The 19,792-nt window shown below is 35.7% G+C and overlaps 2 protein-coding genes across 2 annotated transcripts; one reads left to right on the plus strand and one right to left on the minus strand.

The window, feature by feature from the left end:
• The first annotated feature begins 689 nt into the window (after positions 1-689).
• On the plus strand, positions 690-7,909 carry LOC101312681 (putative ion channel POLLUX-like 2-like). The gene is made up of 23 exons (XM_004289417.1): positions 690-825; positions 1,365-1,483; positions 1,583-1,869; positions 2,097-2,168; positions 2,542-2,617; positions 2,710-2,808; positions 2,891-3,045; positions 3,143-3,247; positions 3,421-3,507; positions 3,684-3,768; positions 3,851-3,998; positions 4,461-4,537; positions 4,627-4,707; positions 5,183-5,359; positions 5,463-5,576; positions 6,252-6,347; positions 6,469-6,592; positions 6,692-6,768; positions 6,922-6,969; positions 7,066-7,135; positions 7,227-7,300; positions 7,533-7,643; positions 7,798-7,909. The coding sequence occupies exons 1-23, from the start codon at positions 690-692 to the stop codon at positions 7,897-7,899; spliced, it is 2,520 nt and encodes an 839-aa protein (XP_004289465.1). The 3' UTR covers positions 7,900-7,909.
• Positions 7,910-10,192: 2,283 nt separating this feature from the next.
• Positions 10,193-19,447, minus strand: LOC101312975 (probable alpha-mannosidase I MNS4-like). Its single transcript, XM_004289418.1, has 17 exons — positions 19,316-19,447; positions 18,431-18,550; positions 18,219-18,311; positions 17,542-17,628; positions 17,199-17,289; positions 16,846-16,901; positions 16,557-16,629; positions 16,055-16,164; positions 14,086-14,136; positions 12,626-12,714; positions 12,464-12,545; positions 12,255-12,368; positions 12,024-12,103; positions 11,730-11,865; positions 11,085-11,155; positions 10,757-10,982; positions 10,193-10,562 (listed from the first exon to the last, which is right to left on the minus strand). The coding sequence occupies exons 1-17, from the start codon at positions 19,445-19,447 to the stop codon at positions 10,326-10,328; spliced, it is 1,848 nt and encodes a 615-aa protein (XP_004289466.1). The 3' UTR covers positions 10,193-10,325.
• Positions 19,448-19,792: the final 345 nt, after the last annotated feature.

The raw sequence follows: 19,792 nt of genomic DNA on the forward strand, positions 1-19,792 counted from the left end.
TATCTTCTTCTTATGATTGTACCCATTTTGGCTTTCTGGGTTTTTGTGTGTCTGTGAGTGACTGTGTCAGTGTTTTCTAGTTGCTGATATGGCATTGAGACATTGCCAGTTTTACATGAATTCAAGTTTTCTGGAATAAAGACTTTGAAGTCTGAGGGTTTATGATTGAGTTGGAGTATGATTTGCGGGACGCTAAATTGAAGTCCATCATGTGGGAGATGACAAATTTGTGTAATTTATAAGTATTTGGGGACTGGGAATGCTTAAAGTTTTGGACTTTCGTATCGTAACTTGACTCAAGATTAGCTATTGATATGGCATAATCTAAGTTAAAGTTCATCACTTGGTTGCTGAATTTCCTTTTGTAGAGCTGTGTTTGTGGGTAGATTTTAATTCATGATCATTTGGGAACTGGGAATGCTTATATTTATGAAACTTTGATCATAAAACTAATCAAGATTGACTATTTACAATATGGCATTATGACATTTCCAACTTGTACTGTTCAAGATGGATTGGAGTGGCTGTAATGTTCTGGATTATAAAGTCAAAGGGTTTATTTCATTTTGCAATGCATTTTCTGATCTCTTTATTCATGCAATACTATAATGTACATTGGATAACGTGTTGATGCACAGCTATCCTGAAGCTAATTTTTAAACAAGGAGCCATACGATGCTAACATCAACATGGTACTCTCAGGAAATATATGCCCTGCCAGTTTTGGTGTATCAAATCCTCATCTTTACATGGACGTAGTTTCAAATCGCCAAACAGAGGTAAGAACAACCTATCTATGTGAAGAAGATCTTGAAATGCCTTCTAGTATGTATACTTTATCAAGTATGAATGCATTAATCAATCATCAACTTAGCTAGTAAATAATTGAGCTTCCCTTATATGAGGTTGATAAGCCTATGATTCCAATGGGAAAGAATCAGTGACTTTACCAGAAATGATTGAAGTGGCATCAGACTCAATCCTAAGTAGAACCATTTCACCTCAACAATCATCTAGATTTGGCTTGTCATCCTCTCCAGGTTATCCTCCATTTTCTAAGTAGAATTTTCATGGACTGTAAGAGTTTTGCTACTGAGTTGGTTTAACAAGTTGTTGTTTTTGGTCAGATTGGATGGAAGGTTATGGTGACTAAAAATAAAAAGTTAAGTCAGATTTGGAAAATAAAAGACCAAGAAGTAAAACAAGAAGAAATAAAAGTTTAAAAAAACAAAAAGCCGAAAGTGTTCAATTGTGAAAATGTTCTTTTGCATGGATGGCCGTCATGCATCAAAGATCATGTGTATTAGTTATCCTTATCTTGAATCTTTCATGTTTTACATATGTTGGGATTATTTTGTTTTCAGGAAATTGCAAGGTCATGTCTCAAAAGACTGGCAATAAATTAGATTCCACTATGTACATAAATGTTGAAGATGACTCGGACATTGAACTCCTTAGGATAGAACAAGTAAAAAGTTCACAGGTGAGTGTAGATGTAAGAATTTGCTTTACTAAAACAAATTAATTTATTTTTGTTAATTTCTTTCTAGAAAATTTCTTATTGGAATTCTGTGTTATGCAGATTCACCTAGCTAAAGTCTTGATGGGATTGACATGCTTATATATTCCACTCAGACTGGCAAAGCTAAATGTACTTGATATTTTCATTAAGATTGCCCAAGAAAGATTTCTCTGTACTGTTCAAAATATTGGGGCTGAGACCTTGCCTTTTGCCTGTGCTTCTAATTCAATGAATAAACCCCTGCCTCTTGGATTGGATGTGACGTTGCCATCATTCCAAGATGTTAAATGGAGCTTTCACAGATTATTGTATCTTTTCAACGTCCAACTTGAGAAAAATGTTGCCACGTAAGTAAATTATGTAATTTTTTTTTCTCTTAGTTTATTGTCTTGCAATGTCTAGTCAACTGATTAACAATCTTGCTTCTGATATGTTGAGTAGAGTTTTTCATGATTAACTTTAGGTTCCACAAGTATATGAATTGTTGTTATTTATATGCATAAATATTTTCTATGTGTAAGCTGCTTCTTTGTCTTTAATCATGATGTTCTGATTTGGCTGGTCTATTTTGTAGGTTCTTCATAGTGCTCCTGGTAGCATGTTTCTCATTTGTTCTCATTGGTGGTTTCCTGTTCTACAAGTTTAGGTAAGCTAAAATATTTCTATGAGCATTATGGCTATTTTAGTGTGGAAATTTACAAGAGCCTTTGGAACCTTATTACCTCTAATATCTAAACTTTATGATTATTTCTGCGAGCAACACTTAGATTTATGGATTTTGCATGAAGAAAATCATAAAATGAATTTAACAATTACCTTGTTTACCATGTTTTTCCGATGTGCACAAATTACTTCCAAGTTCTTTTTGACCTAAATCTCCCATCAATTCATCAATCTATGATCAACTTGTTGTGCTGCTTAATCCAATATTTCATTCTGGACTTTTCAAAATAAATTTGTCTGCATTCCATTCGCATTCACGAACCTGGATATGGGTTTCGGACTTCCATATTGCACAGGGATAGTAAAGAATCTTTGGAGGACTGCTTCTGGGAAGCTTGGGCATGCCTCTGTTCATCATCTACACATCTAAAGGTGGAATTTTTTGTTTTTCTAATGAATCACTCATTTATTGTGTATATTGTTTCTTATACTATATTGTAAATAACATGTATTATACACTGCAGCAAAGAACACGTATTGAACGTGTTATTGGTTTCGTTCTTGCTATATGGGGCATACTATTTTACACCCGCCTATTGAGCACAATGACTGAACAGTTCCGGGTAACCTCTTGAATGAAGAAACATTTATACATTCTGCTTAATTATATGTAAAACTGCATCCTTATGACCATCATTTGCACAGAGTAATATGTACAAGCTCAGAGAAGGGGCACAAATGCAAGTTCTAGAGACTGATCACATCATTATTTGTGGAGTGAACAGCCATCTTGCTTTCATACTAAAGCAATTAAACAAGTATCATGAATTTGCTGTCCGTTTAGGTACTGCTACAGCTAGGTAATTTGTTCATGTGCTGTCGACATAGGTTACTATCTCTGGATTGCATAATTAAGCTACTGGCTTGTGTATTTTCTATTGCATTATGTGTTCGCAGGAAGCAAAGAATTCTTCTTATGTCTGATCTGCCAAGAAAGCAGATAGACAAGTTAGCTGATCAGATTGCCAAAGATTTTAACCATATCGATATCCTTACAAAAAGGTATGACTACTGAGTGATTGGAGAAACCCAATATATATCCAAATTCATATAAGACATCTACATCTGATGTTGAACAAAAATAAAATTTTAGAATGATACACATGGTAAATTTATTTAATATAGTATGTAAAACTTATCTTGTGATTTCTCACATTGAGGTTTTACGGTTGCAGTTGTAGCCTGAGCTTAACAAAATCATATGAAAGAGCTGCTGCCAACAAGGCACGTGCCATAATTATACTGCCTACAAAGACAGATCGGTGAGGATGTGATCCACTTTATTTGAGCAATTGTTGTATAGTTGCTTTGAAGTTTCTCGTCAATTGCCATGCGAATAGGGCTTATGAGTAATATGGAGATTCCATTGAATATTCTGGCACATCTATATTTTTCACACCATGGAACTAATTTGACCTTCATATCCTCAATTGTTTAGGTATGAAGTTGACACTGATGCCTTTCTATCTGTTCTGGCTCTTCAACCTATTCCTAATATGGAATCCGTCCCCACTATAGTTGAGGTACATCAGTAATTACATATGTATGGAATTATGTTATGAAGTTCTCTGAAATCAATTAAATGTTTCCCTTTAACGGATGCAGGTTTCAAGTTCCAATACATGTGAGCTTTTAAAGTCAATCTCAGGGTTGAAAGTAGAGCCTGTGGAGAACGTTGCATCCAAATTATTTGTTCAATGCTCTCGTCAAAAAGGACTAATAAAGATCTACAGACACTTGCTTAACTATCGAAGTACCAATACAAATCTCTCATGAAGAAAAAACTAATCTTCTTCTGAAGTTATTGGCATATTTATGACCTTCTATTGTTGACTCCTCATTTTTCTTAAACATTGAAACTTTTGAATCTCTATTCAACAGGGTAAAGAATATTTTTAACTTGCTGTTCTTATAGTGAATTGACATGGCAATAGTTCATAGGTTGGTTCAGTTCAGTCTTCTTATGATAGGAAGTCCGGTTCAGATTAATGCATTTGGTAGTATGGTCTTCAGTTCAGTAATGTGAGCAATATCTAGGCAGTAGAACTTGAAGTTTCAACTCAATCATGCGACGGTTTTTTATTTTATTTTTATTTTTATTTTTTATTTGGCCATCCTGCAATGTATTGGATGTTATTAATAGTTGTTGTTACTTTAGTTTTCCTTGTTTGGTTATGAGATGGTACACTAATTCATATCATTTCTATTCCTGCAGAAAATGTGTTCAACCTTTGGAATTCTCCTAGTCTTGCAGGGCTGAAGTATAGAGAATTAGGGCCTGGGTTTCAAGAGGTAATTCAATCTGCCAACTGTACTTCTTTAGTAAATGAATTGTTTTGTTTAACTGGTTTGATTGTTTCTGCTTCTGGAAATCCTTTCAGGCAGTTGTTTGTGGGCTTTATAGAAATGAGAAGATATACTTCCACCCAAATGATGATGAGATCTTGCAGGAAACTGACAAAGTAAGCAGAATTGTGGACACGATTTTATAAAAGATACTAAAAAAGCAAAAATGACTTGGAGATTTGTTAGTGTTTGTGAAATACTGAATCAGGAAGAGTATTGAAATTTTCTTCTTATTAATTTTTGCAGACTCGTATGATTGATTAGATTGTTTAATTACGCAGTTACCATGTCCTGTTTCATATTCATACAATTTACGACTATAAAAGGCAAACAATAATTAAAGAAGTATAAGAAAGAAACTAAGCAGGTTATAGTTGATTAACGGACTACTTCATTCTGTGCTTGGTTTGATTGTTCTGATATTAAAATTCTATCATTTTGTTGGCTGTATGGGTGAAGTTAATCATCATTCAGGTGATAAGAAATTTTCTTATTCAATGTTCATTCATTCTGCTAGGATGAAACTGTTCTGGTAATCAAATTCCCCAAGTTGCTTTTTAATTTTGAACCTTGTGCACTTTCCTCATGTAGGTATTGTTCATTGCACCTGTCAATGGGGCTAAGAAACCTGCTATTACTTATTCAAATGTTAAAGAAATAAGTGATGCCAATCGAAGTGTTGAAGATGTAGAAAAGGACAGTGATACTCAATCGTATGCCTTAAAAATAAGGAAAGAAAACACACGTCCCAAGAAAAGAGGCTCCAAGGTACAAACTTTGTTTATTTTAGCAGCACATAATTGCTTGCCATCTACATTGCTGCGATATATTTGGTGATTACGTCTGAATAAATCTTTTCTTATTAATGCAGGCTTCAGATGGGACTCTAGGACCAAAAGAATTTATACTTCTTCTTGGATGGCGGCCAGACGTTGTTGAGATGATTGAAGAGTATGACAATTATCTCGGACCTGGGAGTGTTGTGGTATGCTCTTGTTCCCTTTACGATTTGAGTAAAAACTTCGTTGTAAAGATTTAGGACGAGTATATTGATACTTAGGCAAGTACAAGCGTGATGGAGTAGCTTATCTCAAAAGTGTGCTGCAATGTACTTGACAATCGTAGGAAGATAAATTTGCCAAGAATCAATATCAAGTTATTGAGAACTTATTATATTGAGAACTTATTACAAATAATCAATGAATTGTGGACTTAGTATTCTACGATACTAGATCATGGAATCAAGAGTGCCTCTTTATATAGCTTCTTATGCCAAGCTAGGGATGTATCATGAGCGTCTTCATTTTCATCATTCTTGTTATTCACATAGTTTCTGTACTGCCTTTCACCTTATTCAAGATTCTAATCAAGCACAATTGGTATGTATCTGCTGACTAAAAGCAAACTGCATTTTTATGTCAAAATATTGGGGTATAATAGTTGTCTTTACACTGTTTCAAATAATGTCCTTCAGAATTTAGCCTTGTGTGCATTTCTGCATCAACTGGATACTAGATCTGTAACAAGAGTCATTGATTCATATGAAATTACATGGATCTTAAACCTTTAATCAGTGAATTGACATTGTTACTGAACTCTTAAGACACTGGGCAACAGAACCTTTTATCATTTAATTATCATGTTATTCATATGTGTGCAGGAGATATTATCAGATGTACCATTAGATGACAGAAATAAGGCAACAAAAGGTGCCGGCGGTCAAGCCAAACTAAAAAATGTGCAGGTTTCACACAGGGTACTGCTTCATTCAATGAACCCAGAGAGTGGAACCTTCTGTCTCGTTATCTTTTTTTATTTATATATTTCTTGAAGTCTTTTTTTCTAATCCTTCATTTCTTTTTCTTCGTATGCTGCAGATCGGAAACCCTATGAACTTTGACACTTTACAAGAAACCATACGCAATATCCAACTTTCTTCGAAAAATGAAGATATTCCCTTATCCATTGTTGTAATATCTGATAGAGAATGGCTTCTTGGAGGTAAACTTACATGAACCATGCCCACAATTTTAATTTTTCATTTTTGTTTTTTTTAGGGTCGAAATAGCTTAGACCTTGCATTAAAGAACCTCTGTTCAGATCCAAACAGGGCAGACAAGCAATCCGCCTATTCCCTTCTTCTTGCTGAAAATATTTGCAACAAACTTGGTGTAACGGTAAGTCTACCACAGTTGAACATCAGTGTCAGACCTTTCCAATTTGTGAACTTCAAATTTTTCAGTCATATTATTGATAAAAAAAGCTTGGTGAAACTTGTCTTTATCTTCACATAGAGAAAAGAAAGGAACTGACAAGATGGTGTGTTACAGGTGCAAAATCTAGTTGCAGAGATTGTGGACTCGAAATTGGGGAAACAAGTATGCTTCAGCTGACTGTTTGAAAGTTAATGATTCTATTGATATTTTCCAAATTAATGCTATTAAATACTTACTATACATTTGCAATCCCTATAGATCACAAGAATAAAGCCATCCCTGACTTATATTGCCGCGGAGGAAGTAATGAGCCTCGTAACAGCTCAAGGTCTTGCATTATTGTACTATATGTAGCTCTCTCAACATCCTTAATAGGGGTGTTCCAAATTAACAAGTTATTATATGTTTCTGCATAACAGTTGCTGAGGACAGTGAACTAAATGAGGTGTGGAAAGACATTCTGAATGCAGAAGGTGATGAAATATATGTGAAGGTAAATTGCCTTGAGTTCACATGTTTGATCTCAAGTGGAAATAAGAATTAAGAGAGCTCTAATTCAGTGTGGAAGGCATTCTGATATGGTTACAACATAATAGGGACTGTTATTTAGTTGTCAGATGCTATGATTTCATTGGAAAACTGTGTGTTTTGACTCGATAGTCAGATTGTCTTATCAGTATGGGGTTAGTGGCTCTATATTTACTTGCCTGCTTATATACCAACAGGATATCAGACTCTATATGAAGGAAGGAGAGATTCCATCGTTCACAGAGCTTGCTAAAAGAGCACATTTACGGAGAGAAGTGGCCATAGGTTATGTGAAAAACAATAAGAAGGTATATGTCATTTTCAGTTTTACCTCATGATTTGCTTGAGATTTCTCATTCAAATATAAATACACACATATTTGATCATATCTGATACCAACAGGATGTCAGACTAAATATATATAAGATCGAATTCTTATTCATATTCAATCTTTTGTTGCAGGTTATTAATCCAGTTCCCAAGTCAGAACCCCTCTCCCTTGAGTTGACAGATTCGTTAATAGTTATATCTGAACTTGAAGGAGAACAACCAATCCTTATGTAGAATGGCCTCTTGGTCTCTCACAGTTGCCTATGTCGTTCAGTATGGCTGCAGGGTCACCATTGCTGCCGCACTAGATGGTTTGAAGCTGAAACTGTCGCCCAAATTTTCTACTCGAGCCCTACTCACTTGATAAATATAGAAGCAAACCTATTTTGACAGTGAGCGTGGTCTTTGAGCTTGCACTGTTATACCATCAGTCAATACGGCAATAAAACTGCAACTTAATGAGTACATCTTTTAGCTTCATTGTTGTAAGATGATAACACCGATGTAGGCCCATTATTGTTGATATGCTATCAAAATAATTACTTGGCTATTCTTTTAACTAATGATGATCTATCTGGTACCTGAGAGTCAAATGAGTTTCTCTACCTGGTAAGCCACCTTTGAGATCGGCATGGCTGGGTCTGTGCCAAGCCATGTAAACATTGCACTAAAAAAAACTTGATCATGTTAACTATAAGCAAGCAAGGAGCAAATACTCATATATCCGTATATGGATTCATGTATACGAATATATTTATGCATTCGTGTATACGAATATATTATTTTGATCTGAATCATGTATTCGTACTCTCTACCATTTGACCTATACCAAATAGATTGATATTCTTTTAGCACCCCTTGTAACCAAAAAAAATTAACATTGATATTCTTTTAGGGGCTCGTCCCATTTTCAAAAAAAAAAAATTACATGTTCTTGGTGCTCCAAAAAACTTTTGATTTCAACTGTCCTATTTAGGAAGCTTGATTATTACACGACACATACCAGCTGGAAATGGGAAACTTGGTTACCACGACACATACCAGCTGGAATTGGGAAACTTGGTTACCACGAAAGAGTTGTGGAATTAGGAACCCAAATCCCAATGGAGTAGGGAAACAATCCCAAATGCTTATATATAGCACACAGCCGCACAGCTTTTAGGAAACAAACCCATGATTGTATCTTTCTTTCCACTATTCACTGATTCATTCATTCATAGCTATTTTTACTCACACCCCAGGTGTCAAGAGGGATTTTCCATGGTCTCACGCCTCCCAAAATCCCATGTCTGAGGATTTCTCTGAGGAAGAGGTCAGCAATGAAGCACGGGGATTTAGAAACTACTATGGTGAGGATGATGCGGATGAGATAGCATTGGAGGAAGAGGTCAACAATGAAGGACTAGGAAGAAACTACGATGAAGATGATGAAGAGGAGGAAGAGGTGGATAATGAAGCACGAAGAAATAGAAATTACTATGATGAAGATGAAGAGGGCGAGGAAGAGGAAGAGGAAGAAGAGGAAGAGCTAGACAGTGAAGGACTAGGATCAGTTATCAACGATGAGGAGGAGGATGATGGCTTGGTGCCAATTGAAGAGTTTAACAATGATGGACAAGAAGGAAGACAGTTGGATGAGGAAGATGATGAGAATGAAGAACTAGGAGAAAGCTATGATGAGGATGAAGATGACCTGTACTGGCCTGCTAGAGCTCCAGCAAAGCTTGAAGTATATATGCAGGCCATGAAGGATTATGAAGAAAAATGTCATGTGGATGTCAATTCAGGGTTCAAGAAACGAGGATCACCTACGGAGTTCAATGCTCAGATCTCACACAAGCGTCGTCGACATTCATTTTGATTAGGGACAAATCTTGTTTTGCTGTTTGTTCACTCTAGTGTCGTTAGTAAGTTGGTTTATGTTACATAACTTTAGAAAACGACAATAATTTCTTGAGTTGTGACCTTATGACTTGGTAAATTGAATGGTCTTTTATTCAGTGGAGAAAAATAATCAGAGAATGACAACTACTATGAGATTATTTGTCTTCTCTATATAATCCAACAGTAAAAGGACCCAGAGTGTGGCCTAAATAATCAGGCAAACGTAAGTTACCAATTGTATTTGAACAGCTTTACTGCCTCTTTACGTATCAAAATCAGAGACATCAGAAGTAACAAAAGGTCAGAAGCCCAGAAAGCGACTCTGTAACATCAGCTAAATTCAGCCTTTGTAATTTGTATTGTATTTTGAACACAACTGTGAAAGTAACTTTTTTTGTTGTTCAGGAACTTCAGGGTCCTCAACAAGTAAAAATGCAATCTATAAGAATATATGACTATTCTAGTAACCCATCCATCTATAAGCTGATGACCCCACATCATAATCAAACTTTTGAGACCTATCAAAGAAACAAAATGTACATAATTATGCTAACTATGCCAAACTTACATGGAGCCTAACAGATGACTCTGTTCAGGTCTTGGGGGAAAGTATAACCAGCAAGGCATCACCGGCAAAACCTCTTTCTTCCTGTTTATATTTCCACCCTAAAGCTACATGCTGAATCTGTAACAATTGCCGCATAATTTACAAGTTCGAAGCTGAGAATCTCGCAGTTCCAAGCTTCTAGTTTCGCCTGACTTAACAGCCAGAATCATCATATCTGAGGTGGATCACTTGTTTGTTTTCTCTCGTGAGGTTCCACCAACTTTTCATGGTACTTATTCTCTGATGGTGAGTAATCAGAATTTTGGCTTTGCAGTATCACTATTGAATGGCTCTCACCATTAGTTTGTTCTCCTTGGTTCCTGGAGTCATCCTCATGAGCTCTGTGGCCTGGTGATATATATGATATACCAAATTTTTGCCCATGAGTTAGTCCTGGGCAAATCCCCTGCAGACAGATCAAGTTTTCAATGGACTTCAGGATCGATAGTTCCATAATACTTAAATTATTTTGAACCATTTCTAACATGTAAGAGCATCAATGTTTTACCATAGCTTTTAGTTGCCAACTAAACAAAATGAAATACAATCCAATAGACAAGCATAAAAGGTTCAAAAATAAAGATGGTATGCAATTCTCACTTTTATAAATCCTGATACGGGAGTAGAATCAGAATAACGGGAGTTGGATGGTAACGCAGTGCCAACCCTTCCATATAAGTTATCTCGAGGATTAGTTGCAACATCCAATACATCCTGTCTAATGTTGCTAGTATTACAATAAGCCCCAAAATACGAGCAATGTTCCTGCACTAAAGATATTTCAGGGGTTGCAGGCAGTAGGTGGCCTTCAGTACTAAAGATGTACCTGTATGAAGAGGCATTTTCACAGTAAACAGCAATAAGATAAGCCTGGTCTTTAATCTTTAATGGTAAGTCAGGAACTACAGTAGGAGTAGAAAGGACTCACTTGTATGGTCCATTATCAACAAGGTTATCAGGTCCCACGGCCAAATCAAAGAGTAGCCACAAATATTTTACCTAATTAGTCGCACATTGTTAGTACAAGTAACCATAGAGTAAAGGAAAAACATAAATGAACACAACGATGGTACACAATTGAAACTATAGGAACACGTAGGAGTTTAGAAATCAATCCCTCAAGCTACCTTACCACTAATATATATTTAGGGAAATGAAAATGAGAAGTACCATTCTCAAGCCCGTATTAAAATCTTAATAGGATTATATAAATCTTTAACAGCAATATAATAATAATTTCATTAAAAGATTCTAAGGTTAATCAATTCCTAAAGTTTACTACGCAAAACCCGGATACATAATAGATAGGCTTTCTGTAAACATATCACCTTAGCTATATGATTCATATACCTCCACTCTTCACAAGATTTAACAGATATAAGACACTTTTATAAATCCACTATCATAATGAATTTTTTAACCAATACAATTTGGGTTTTACTGTCAATTATAATGAACCACCAGAGAATTAGCTCGAAAGGGAAGGTGATTCAAATTTGTTGGTCGAAAATGATCTTCAAAATTCTACTGAGAACCAAGATGAAGACATGATAATTGAAAAAAAAGTTCTTACTGTTTCCGCTAGAAAAAAACTCTCCATATGATCTTCCTGCTTATGGGACTCGACATCTGCGATATGACAATATCCGCAGGCGCATCGTGCACTGTACTGCAAACTGGCAACCATGTCACGTCCTGCATCAAGATACCTACAATGAAATACATAATACATGTAAAATGCCCTTTTCTAAGGGTATTAAGTTTCTAGGTAAACGAAATGCGCCTTTTACATATGCCATTAATATCAAGTAAAATGTGTAATGGTAAGCTTAGATACAGCCCACAAATTTAGAGTTTATGAGCTTACTTGGGATCTCTAGTAGCTTTATAGAGCCAATATGTGCTCTCCATTAACTCTGGACGCAGCGGATAACTTCTTTGTCCATGCTACGAATATATGTAGAAAGATTACAAATGCAATTGATATGGTAGACTAAAGCATTAATGTGATACGGGTTGAAAAAATTAATAAAAGAGTTAACTAATCATACAATTAAGAGTAATCACATCAAGGTTTAGAAAAAGTTAATGATGGTACCTGAACACTGAATGTAGCAAGATTGAAACCTTCCGGAGTGAAACCATATTTTTTCCACACACTAAAGAAGGCAGTATGAGTTCGAATTGCAGGATCAATATCTCCAGCTAAAACCTTCCAAAAGATAAGAGTAATCAATCGCACTGAAACTAATGAACAAATTCTTGATTCTATATGTTATATCTTAATATTGATCACGCATTACAAACCTGAAGTCCTGGCCAAAATGCTTGTAAACTGTTAAACAATGGCCACACAACAGCAGCAGAATCCATATTTACCTCTACATACCTACACAAGTAAATTTAAGTGCTCATAAGTTAAGGGGGATGTATAAAAACATGGTAGCATATACTAATTTCAGAATTTACCAAGGATCATTGTAAAGATATTGCATAGCGGCAGCATAAGCTTCTTGAAATATGTACAGATATTCTTCATCTCCAAATAACAGATAAGCCTGAGATGATATTACAAATGGTAAACAAGAACACAAAGAAACAAACCAAACCCATTTCATATATCAACGTACATACAGATCTTTTTCCTTTTTTTTGGTCTGAACATACAGATCTTATAAGAGAACAATTAGGCCGGCAACAAAGATACTATCTTTTACAGTTTACAGATCAATGCTATTTTTCTAAGAAGACATAATGCCTGCACAAGTTATATTTGTCATGAAGTATCTTAAAATCAGAGAAACGCTCAGGATAGACGAATATCAAGATCAAAGATTAGGAGTTTTAGACTTAGTTTTTTCGCTAACATGATTACAGGAAACAATTGGTTCTCAATATCTTATTGGACATCATGCTAATTCCAAAAGTCCAAAGCTATGACCTATAGGTGCCACTCAAACTCCCAGCTAACTGACCCAAAAGATCATCCAATTACAGAATATCAAGACTGAAAACTAGTTCACAGAAATTAACTAATACAATCACCTAGAAGAAGGCTAGCATTTGCTTCCTATATTTTTAAAGGCAGGTCTTCTTTTAATGGAAATACAAGGCCTTCATTGTCATAAGACCATAAAACAATATTACCGTGCTGTTCTCCAACAATCTAGCTGATGACGTTATTTGCTGTCACGTTAAACCCCATAACTCCCAGGATACCATTTCCTGTTATATTTATTTCTAGGAGCTTTTGCCATCAGTCATGACACAAACCTATATTTGATTTGGTGACCACAAGAACCTGATGATGCTATTTCAAACATGGGAAATACCATTTATGTTACAACTGATGTTACGCCAAGTAGTTCAGGCATTTTTTGTTCAGCATTCCAACTGATGTTACTGTTGGGTTTCCAGCCCATGTGTTTTTCCTAAGAAGTTTCGTCTTAGAGTATGGTGTTCCAATAAGGAAAGTAAATCCTTATTGATGATGGTGTACCTGTAATCTTGTTGATTACAGAGAAGGAAGGAGGCATTATTGCCTACCACTAATAGGAATAGGATTCCTATTTGGTGAAGAGATCTGAAGATCCTTATGACTATATAAGGAGGGGTTCAGCTCTAGGTTTTGTATCGCAGAGACGAAGACCAAAGTGTGTTCCATTCTCGGTTAGAGAGTGAGAGAGGGCAGAGAGGAAAGAGATAGGAAGAGAAGTGAGAGAGTCCTTGTTTTCTTATTCTTTCTGGTGTACCCATTATTAATATAGTGGAAGTGTTTTCTACCGGTGGACGTAGGCAAAAGGTTTTGCTGAACCACCTTAAATCTGTGCTCTTTGTGTCTTATCTTTGTGGTTGTTTCTCTTGGTTTTCTGTGTTCTTTTGGGGTTCCTTGACATACATAATTGGCCGATATCACAACAGTTACATACCTTTAGAAGATACTCATAAAAAGAATCAATACTGGTTCCTATTCCAGCATCCTGCAAAACAGCAAAGAAATGTAAGTATAAATGGGAAGGGGATTGATAAAACCCATCAGATAAATTATGGAAGAAGTTATTTAGGGAGCCAAAAGTGGTCTGGACAACTCCATTAGAGAGGAATGATTTGTTTAAAGAAAATCTTCAGCTTTTGGTAAAAGGGAAAAAAGCCAGAATTCTTTGGGGTTGTGGGGTGCTACCGATAGCTTGGGTGGTTTGGATGGAAAGAAATAGAGACTATTTGAAACCTATAGTGGGGTGGAGAGGGAAGCCCTGTGGGAGAGAGTCAAGTTCTGGGCATCTTTGTGGGCTTATACTTCTAAGGAATTTAAGGATTATAGTCTTTCTTCCATTATTCAAAACTGGGAAGCAGATGTAGTATAATCTCTATGTTTCGTTTTAGTTATAAAAGATGAGCTGCTAAGCCTTTAGTCCTAGCTGCCCTCTTCTTCTTTTTTTAAAGCGGACTCCTTGTTCCCCTCCTTGTTCTTTGCTTTTTTCTGAATAAAAATCTGTTTCTTTTAAACAAATAAAAAAAAAAAAAAAAAAGGAAAGGAAAGGCAATTGATAAAACCCTAAAAGGAGAGAGTAAAAGCACAAATCATAAAAAAGGTAGAAAGAGAAAAACACTAATTTTTCCTATTAGTACTGCACATGGGCACATCTCAGTTTGGGAGGTCAAACTAGGGGGTGATAAATTACTTCTCAGTTTAATTGGTGCACAAGCTATGATAGCTAACTGGGATAGTGAGAACCCTGCAGGACAGCCTCAGACTTTTTTAAAAGAATAACCAGAACAGTGAGGTGCACTCAGACTCAGTGATAAACCGTAGGCACTGGGTTAGGGAGATCAGTCCACATGTAATCATATATCATGTCACCAAAATCGCCTAAATGGTATGTCCGCTGACAGAGACTGAATTATTTGGTAGTACAACACAGCTCATCAATGACCAGAGAAGCTTGATCAGTATCATTTAATTAAAACATAAACAAAGATGCAAAACAATGATCTTTAAGATATTGAGGTGCAGCCAAATTCCTTAAGAAAAAATTACTCCGCCATTAATTCCCCAATTTCACAATAATTAACATATTGTTATTAGGCTCAGGTTTTCAGACTCTGGAAGAATCAAATTAGCTTATATATTTATTTTTAAAAGAAACAGCTTTTTATTGTAACAAAAAAGTTGACAAGGAGTCCGCGTTAGATAGCTAAAGAGGGTAGCTAAGGACAGAGGCTTAGCAGCCCAACTATTAATGGCTAACTCAATTAGGTCTCTTTTGTTTTGGCAATGCAAAGCTTAGGTATTTGGGGCTTATATCACAACTGCTTGACAGTTAAGAGAAATGGAAGAAAGAGTTTAATCCCTAAATGGAAGAAAGTTAGCTTATATCTCACTTGCACGTTTATATCTATGACAATCAAGATAGAAGAACCCCAAAATGTGAAATACAACTCAAAACTAAAGTACAATGGAAGAGCGGGAAAAGAACATCATCAATTAAATGATCAATAGAAATCTTTTGAAATGAAATTTCTGTTGAAATAAAATTGACAATCTAATCAGTAGAGAAATTCTGTTGTAAAGTTACCTATAACCCTGTTTCTAAAATAAGCAATGAAAATAATCTCCTGATTACTATGCAATAGACATTAAATGACCAAATATTTTCAACAGTAATGATGAAAATCACATACAAAAATTAGTGAACCAATTAATCATCCCAAAACAGTAAAACAATTAGAATCTACAAGTCATGACTCACATATGGGGATTTTCTGCTTAGTTTTCACAATTTGTGCATTAATGCCAAGAGAAGTTATTTAGAGATTGTTATTTATCTTCATGGTAGATATGCACTGACTCACACTTTATGTTTATCACAGTTATTATGTTGTTAGAAGGAATGTTACCTTTTGTGTCCATTCACCTGTAAAAACATTAATATGGGCACCAACTAAATTGAGCTTTGAACGCTGAGCCCAAAGTCCACGCACTGCATTCTTGGTCGCTTGTTCAAATACTGCAATTCCATTTAGATGAAAAAGGGTAAACTTTCCCTTCCACAATTAACTGAATTAAGAAATAGAACAAAAGGACAAAAACAGTACAAAGGAAAAAGAAGGGATAATTTAGGTGAGATATTCTAATTAAAGTAGCTTTTCTATGGACAAATTATGAAGGAATAGAGGTAGCAGTTACAATTTTATTACCAAACAAGAACCATGTAAAAGTGCTTATAACATATCAACCTGGCTTTAACATAAGTTTTGGCCATAAAAGGCTGTAAAATACATCTTAACCTATTGGTGAAGCCCATGAACATGCAATTTAAGAAGACAACTAGGAGGCTAGAGTCCAGTCGAGATAGAAGGATATCGTCAATGGCGTTAAGGAATGACAGCTACTACTTACTGGAATCATTTGTCAAGCGGCTGAGCACTCCAAATTCCAAAGTCAAAGTCCCACCACCAGCTGTTGATGTAATCTAAATAACACCAGGTTGAATTTTCAAATTTCAGCAAGCTGACAAATAAATACTAGATATGATAAATATCAACTGCACATAGGATTTTACACCTATACAAAGCCTAAGCTTGAACAGGAAAATTTACTCGTTCATTGTCATAATACGTGTCAGGACTCGGAGCTTAATAAAGAATTAAGAAAGTTGCACATAACAGAGACAAAGTAGAGACCTTACCTTGCTTTCATGTTCATCAACTCCATGCCTCAGATTGACAGATCCAAAAGGAATTCCTGCAAGACAAGATTGCTTAGGAAAGACACCTTTTTGCACATATAAGAAAGATACTTTACATAAAGAAAAAACAAGCATATACAACACCACATACAGGACAGAGGAAAAGGTGACCAGTTGAATAACATAAAAAGTCATAATTTTACCCTACAGAATCTACCAATAAATGGTCATCAGGTACCCAAAGTCATAGACATTGGCAGTGATAATGAATGCTAAATAATGAGAGTTCACCCAGAAAGATCTTGCATAGACTTTTGTGCACAACAAGGGGTAATCTAGTAAGTACATTGCACCTGAAGGAGTGTCAAATGCAGGTAACAATCGTCGGCCTAGATCCTCAGCTAAGTTCAGTAACTGGTTGTCATACGTTGGAATTCTCATGCCCTGCAACAGAAGGGTGTAGGAATTATTCAATACTGACTTGGACAGCAAAAGCAAAAAAAAGGTTATATTGCTATATACAGATATACTGTTTACTACAACTAATCCACCCTCTTCTTTTTTCTTTATGCATATGCACACAGACATACACACGTACACACATATATATGTATATGGACACAGTCCCCTGTTATCTCATGCATAAAATTATAATAAATGGAATTAAAACAAATGAGAAATGCAACTAACTGTTACCGTAGCATAATCACTTGCTATAAGGTGTGCAGAGAGCAAACCCCCAAGGACCCGGATGGTAGTCTCAAAGACAGATACTGTTTTATTCTGCAACAATCAAAAAAATCAAAGTTAGATGGAGGTATAACTTACTAATAAAGTAACATGTATAACATTAACTCCATCCTATCATAAGTTGATAAATATCATAAGTAACCTAGTACAAATACATATTATATACATGTGAATCGACAATAACAATGAGATGAAGATCATGAAGAAAACAATTCAATGACAGATAAATACAATAACGTCTAGCCTTCTACCACTATGTCACACCAGATAGTTTCACTTGTAACGAGTCAATAACAATTGTCATATTCCGAATCATGTAAAACAACTCCTATAGGTCTTGAATAACCATGATTAGAAGTAGGTAGGTCATAATACTAACACAAATGTTCTCAACTGAACTAATGAGATATCTTCCGCCAAAAAACACATTAGGTTAATATCCAAGTACTAATAAAATAATCAAACAAATAAAGTTCAAAAATTTCAATGTGATGCATGCATATATGGCAAAACGTAACATCAAAATCTAACATTTAAGACAGCAATTATTTGCGAAACAATTAATAAGAGAGAAGGAGAGAGAGATGCAAGGAGTGAATAAGATAGATAAATACTGGACTTACTATATCAAACTGAAGGTTTTTACTGATCCATTCAACAGAGGCAGAAAAGCGGTCCCGGTCACCAAGTAAAGCTAGTGTGTCTAAAGCGTCAATCTGTGACAAAAAAAATGACAGACACATAGCACAACACAGTAAGGATGCAAAAACTGAAAAGAAAATCGCATTTGTACAGATATAAATAATTGGAAATAAGAATTTGTGATGTATATTACCAAAGTTAGCGCGTATCCACCGAGGCTATCTTCACCCCCACAAGACTGAGGCTTTAACTCATCGAGTGGAAAAGCATGGTCCATGTACCCATTAAATGCATGATAAAACATTTCCCTGACCTACAATGAAAAGTAAATATTGCCAAGTTAATTAAGAACACCATTCAACAGGTTTACAAGAAATGCAAAACTACTATAGATACGTATGTAAATACACATAGATTAAACCTAGTTGTCTTAATGTACTTGCAAATGAACACAGTAAAGGCAGCCTACATTCCAAACTTCATTTCACAAAAAGAGAGTTCCAAGAAGGAAAGTTCTCTACAATCTCGACGCTTGACATTAAACACCAATACAACATGAACTTTTGTTTCCCTAACAAGTAAAACTCTCTCCTCGGTGACAGAACTTAATTCTACAGAGAGCTATATAACCCTAGGGAAACAGAAAAATCAATAGAAAAGTCAGAAGTATGATTCTGATAGCGACACAACATCCAGAACATGCCCAATTCCAGAAGCATTGCATCCCCATATCTGAAAGATTAAAACTTTCCACTAAAATTTCATCAAAGATGAAAACTTTCCACATTGTACTGAGCAGTCAATGCACTAAATTGGCAAAACATCACCTATCATACACACAAATCGAAATTCATGTCCTAAAATGACGTTCCCAGAACCAAAAAGCTCTCCAATTTACTCCAATCAGTACAAATTCCACAACTTTCGAACTAGCAAATCAAGCAGAGCCTACATAAACCCCAATGTCAGATTAATCTAAGTAATACGGGGCAGTGAAATCAAGCAATACCAAATTGAAAGAAAAACCCAAATTGATTTGAGTTTTAGTTTTAAGGGGTGATTGGAGGAGAAGGGTCACCTCGTCCCTGAGCTGCTTGGCCTCCTCGGGAGTGACGCCGTCGGCGAGAGTTGGGCAGAGAAAGACAGAGAGGAATAGGAACAGCAGAGATACGAGAATTGAAGCTGAAGTGGGTCGCCTCAGAGAAGGCATTGTGTTCTGTCTCTCTGAGCTTCTGAAACACACTAGTAAAAACACTATCGAGTCTTTGAACGTCTGTGTTTGTTGTTTTCAGCTGCGGCCTCTGTGCCGAGCGCTAGTTTGATCGTTTTTAAATAACAAAAGAAAAGAAAAGATTATGGAAAAACAACATAATTTCATTTTTTTTGTTTGATTGAGAAATAAAACCCGAAACACATACCGCAATGAAAACTAAGCGAACGGGTTATAGACCAAAGTTTAATTACATGGCTTGGATTCAGTATGTGATTCGTAAATTCCAAATCATTATCTAAATTGGGGGTCAAATCGAGAGAATTGTAATACATGTTGTACTTC

The sequence above is a fragment of the Fragaria vesca genome, linkage group LG1, assembly GCF_000184155.1.
Source record: "Fragaria vesca subsp. vesca linkage group LG1, FraVesHawaii_1.0, whole genome shotgun sequence".
In the NCBI taxonomy this organism is placed as follows: Eukaryota; Viridiplantae; Streptophyta; class Magnoliopsida; order Rosales; family Rosaceae; genus Fragaria; species Fragaria vesca.

Bases quoted from the DNA above. Each gene is read 5' to 3' on its own strand.
- LOC101312681 (XM_004289417.1), top strand. From the start codon at position 690: ATGGTACTCTCAGGAAATATATGCCCTGCCAGTTTTGGTGTATCAAAT. The intron at 5,360-5,462 runs GTACAAACTTTG...TTATTAATGCAG, and splicing joins CCAAGAAAAGAGGCTCCAAG to GCTTCAGATGGGACTCTAGG. The intron at 6,970-7,065 runs GTATGCTTCAGC...CAATCCCTATAG, and splicing joins ACTCGAAATTGGGGAAACAA to ATCACAAGAATAAAGCCATC.
- LOC101312975 (XM_004289418.1), bottom strand. From the start codon at position 19,447: ATGCCTTCTCTGAGGCGACCCACTTCAGCTTCAATTCTCGTATCTCTG. The intron at 14,137-16,054 runs GTAACATTCCTT...GCTGTTTTGCAG, and splicing joins CAGGTGAATGGACACAAAAG to GATGCTGGAATAGGAACCAG. The intron at 12,104-12,254 runs GTACCATCATTA...ATATATTCGTAG, and splicing joins TTGCTACATTCAGTGTTCAG to CATGGACAAAGAAGTTATCC.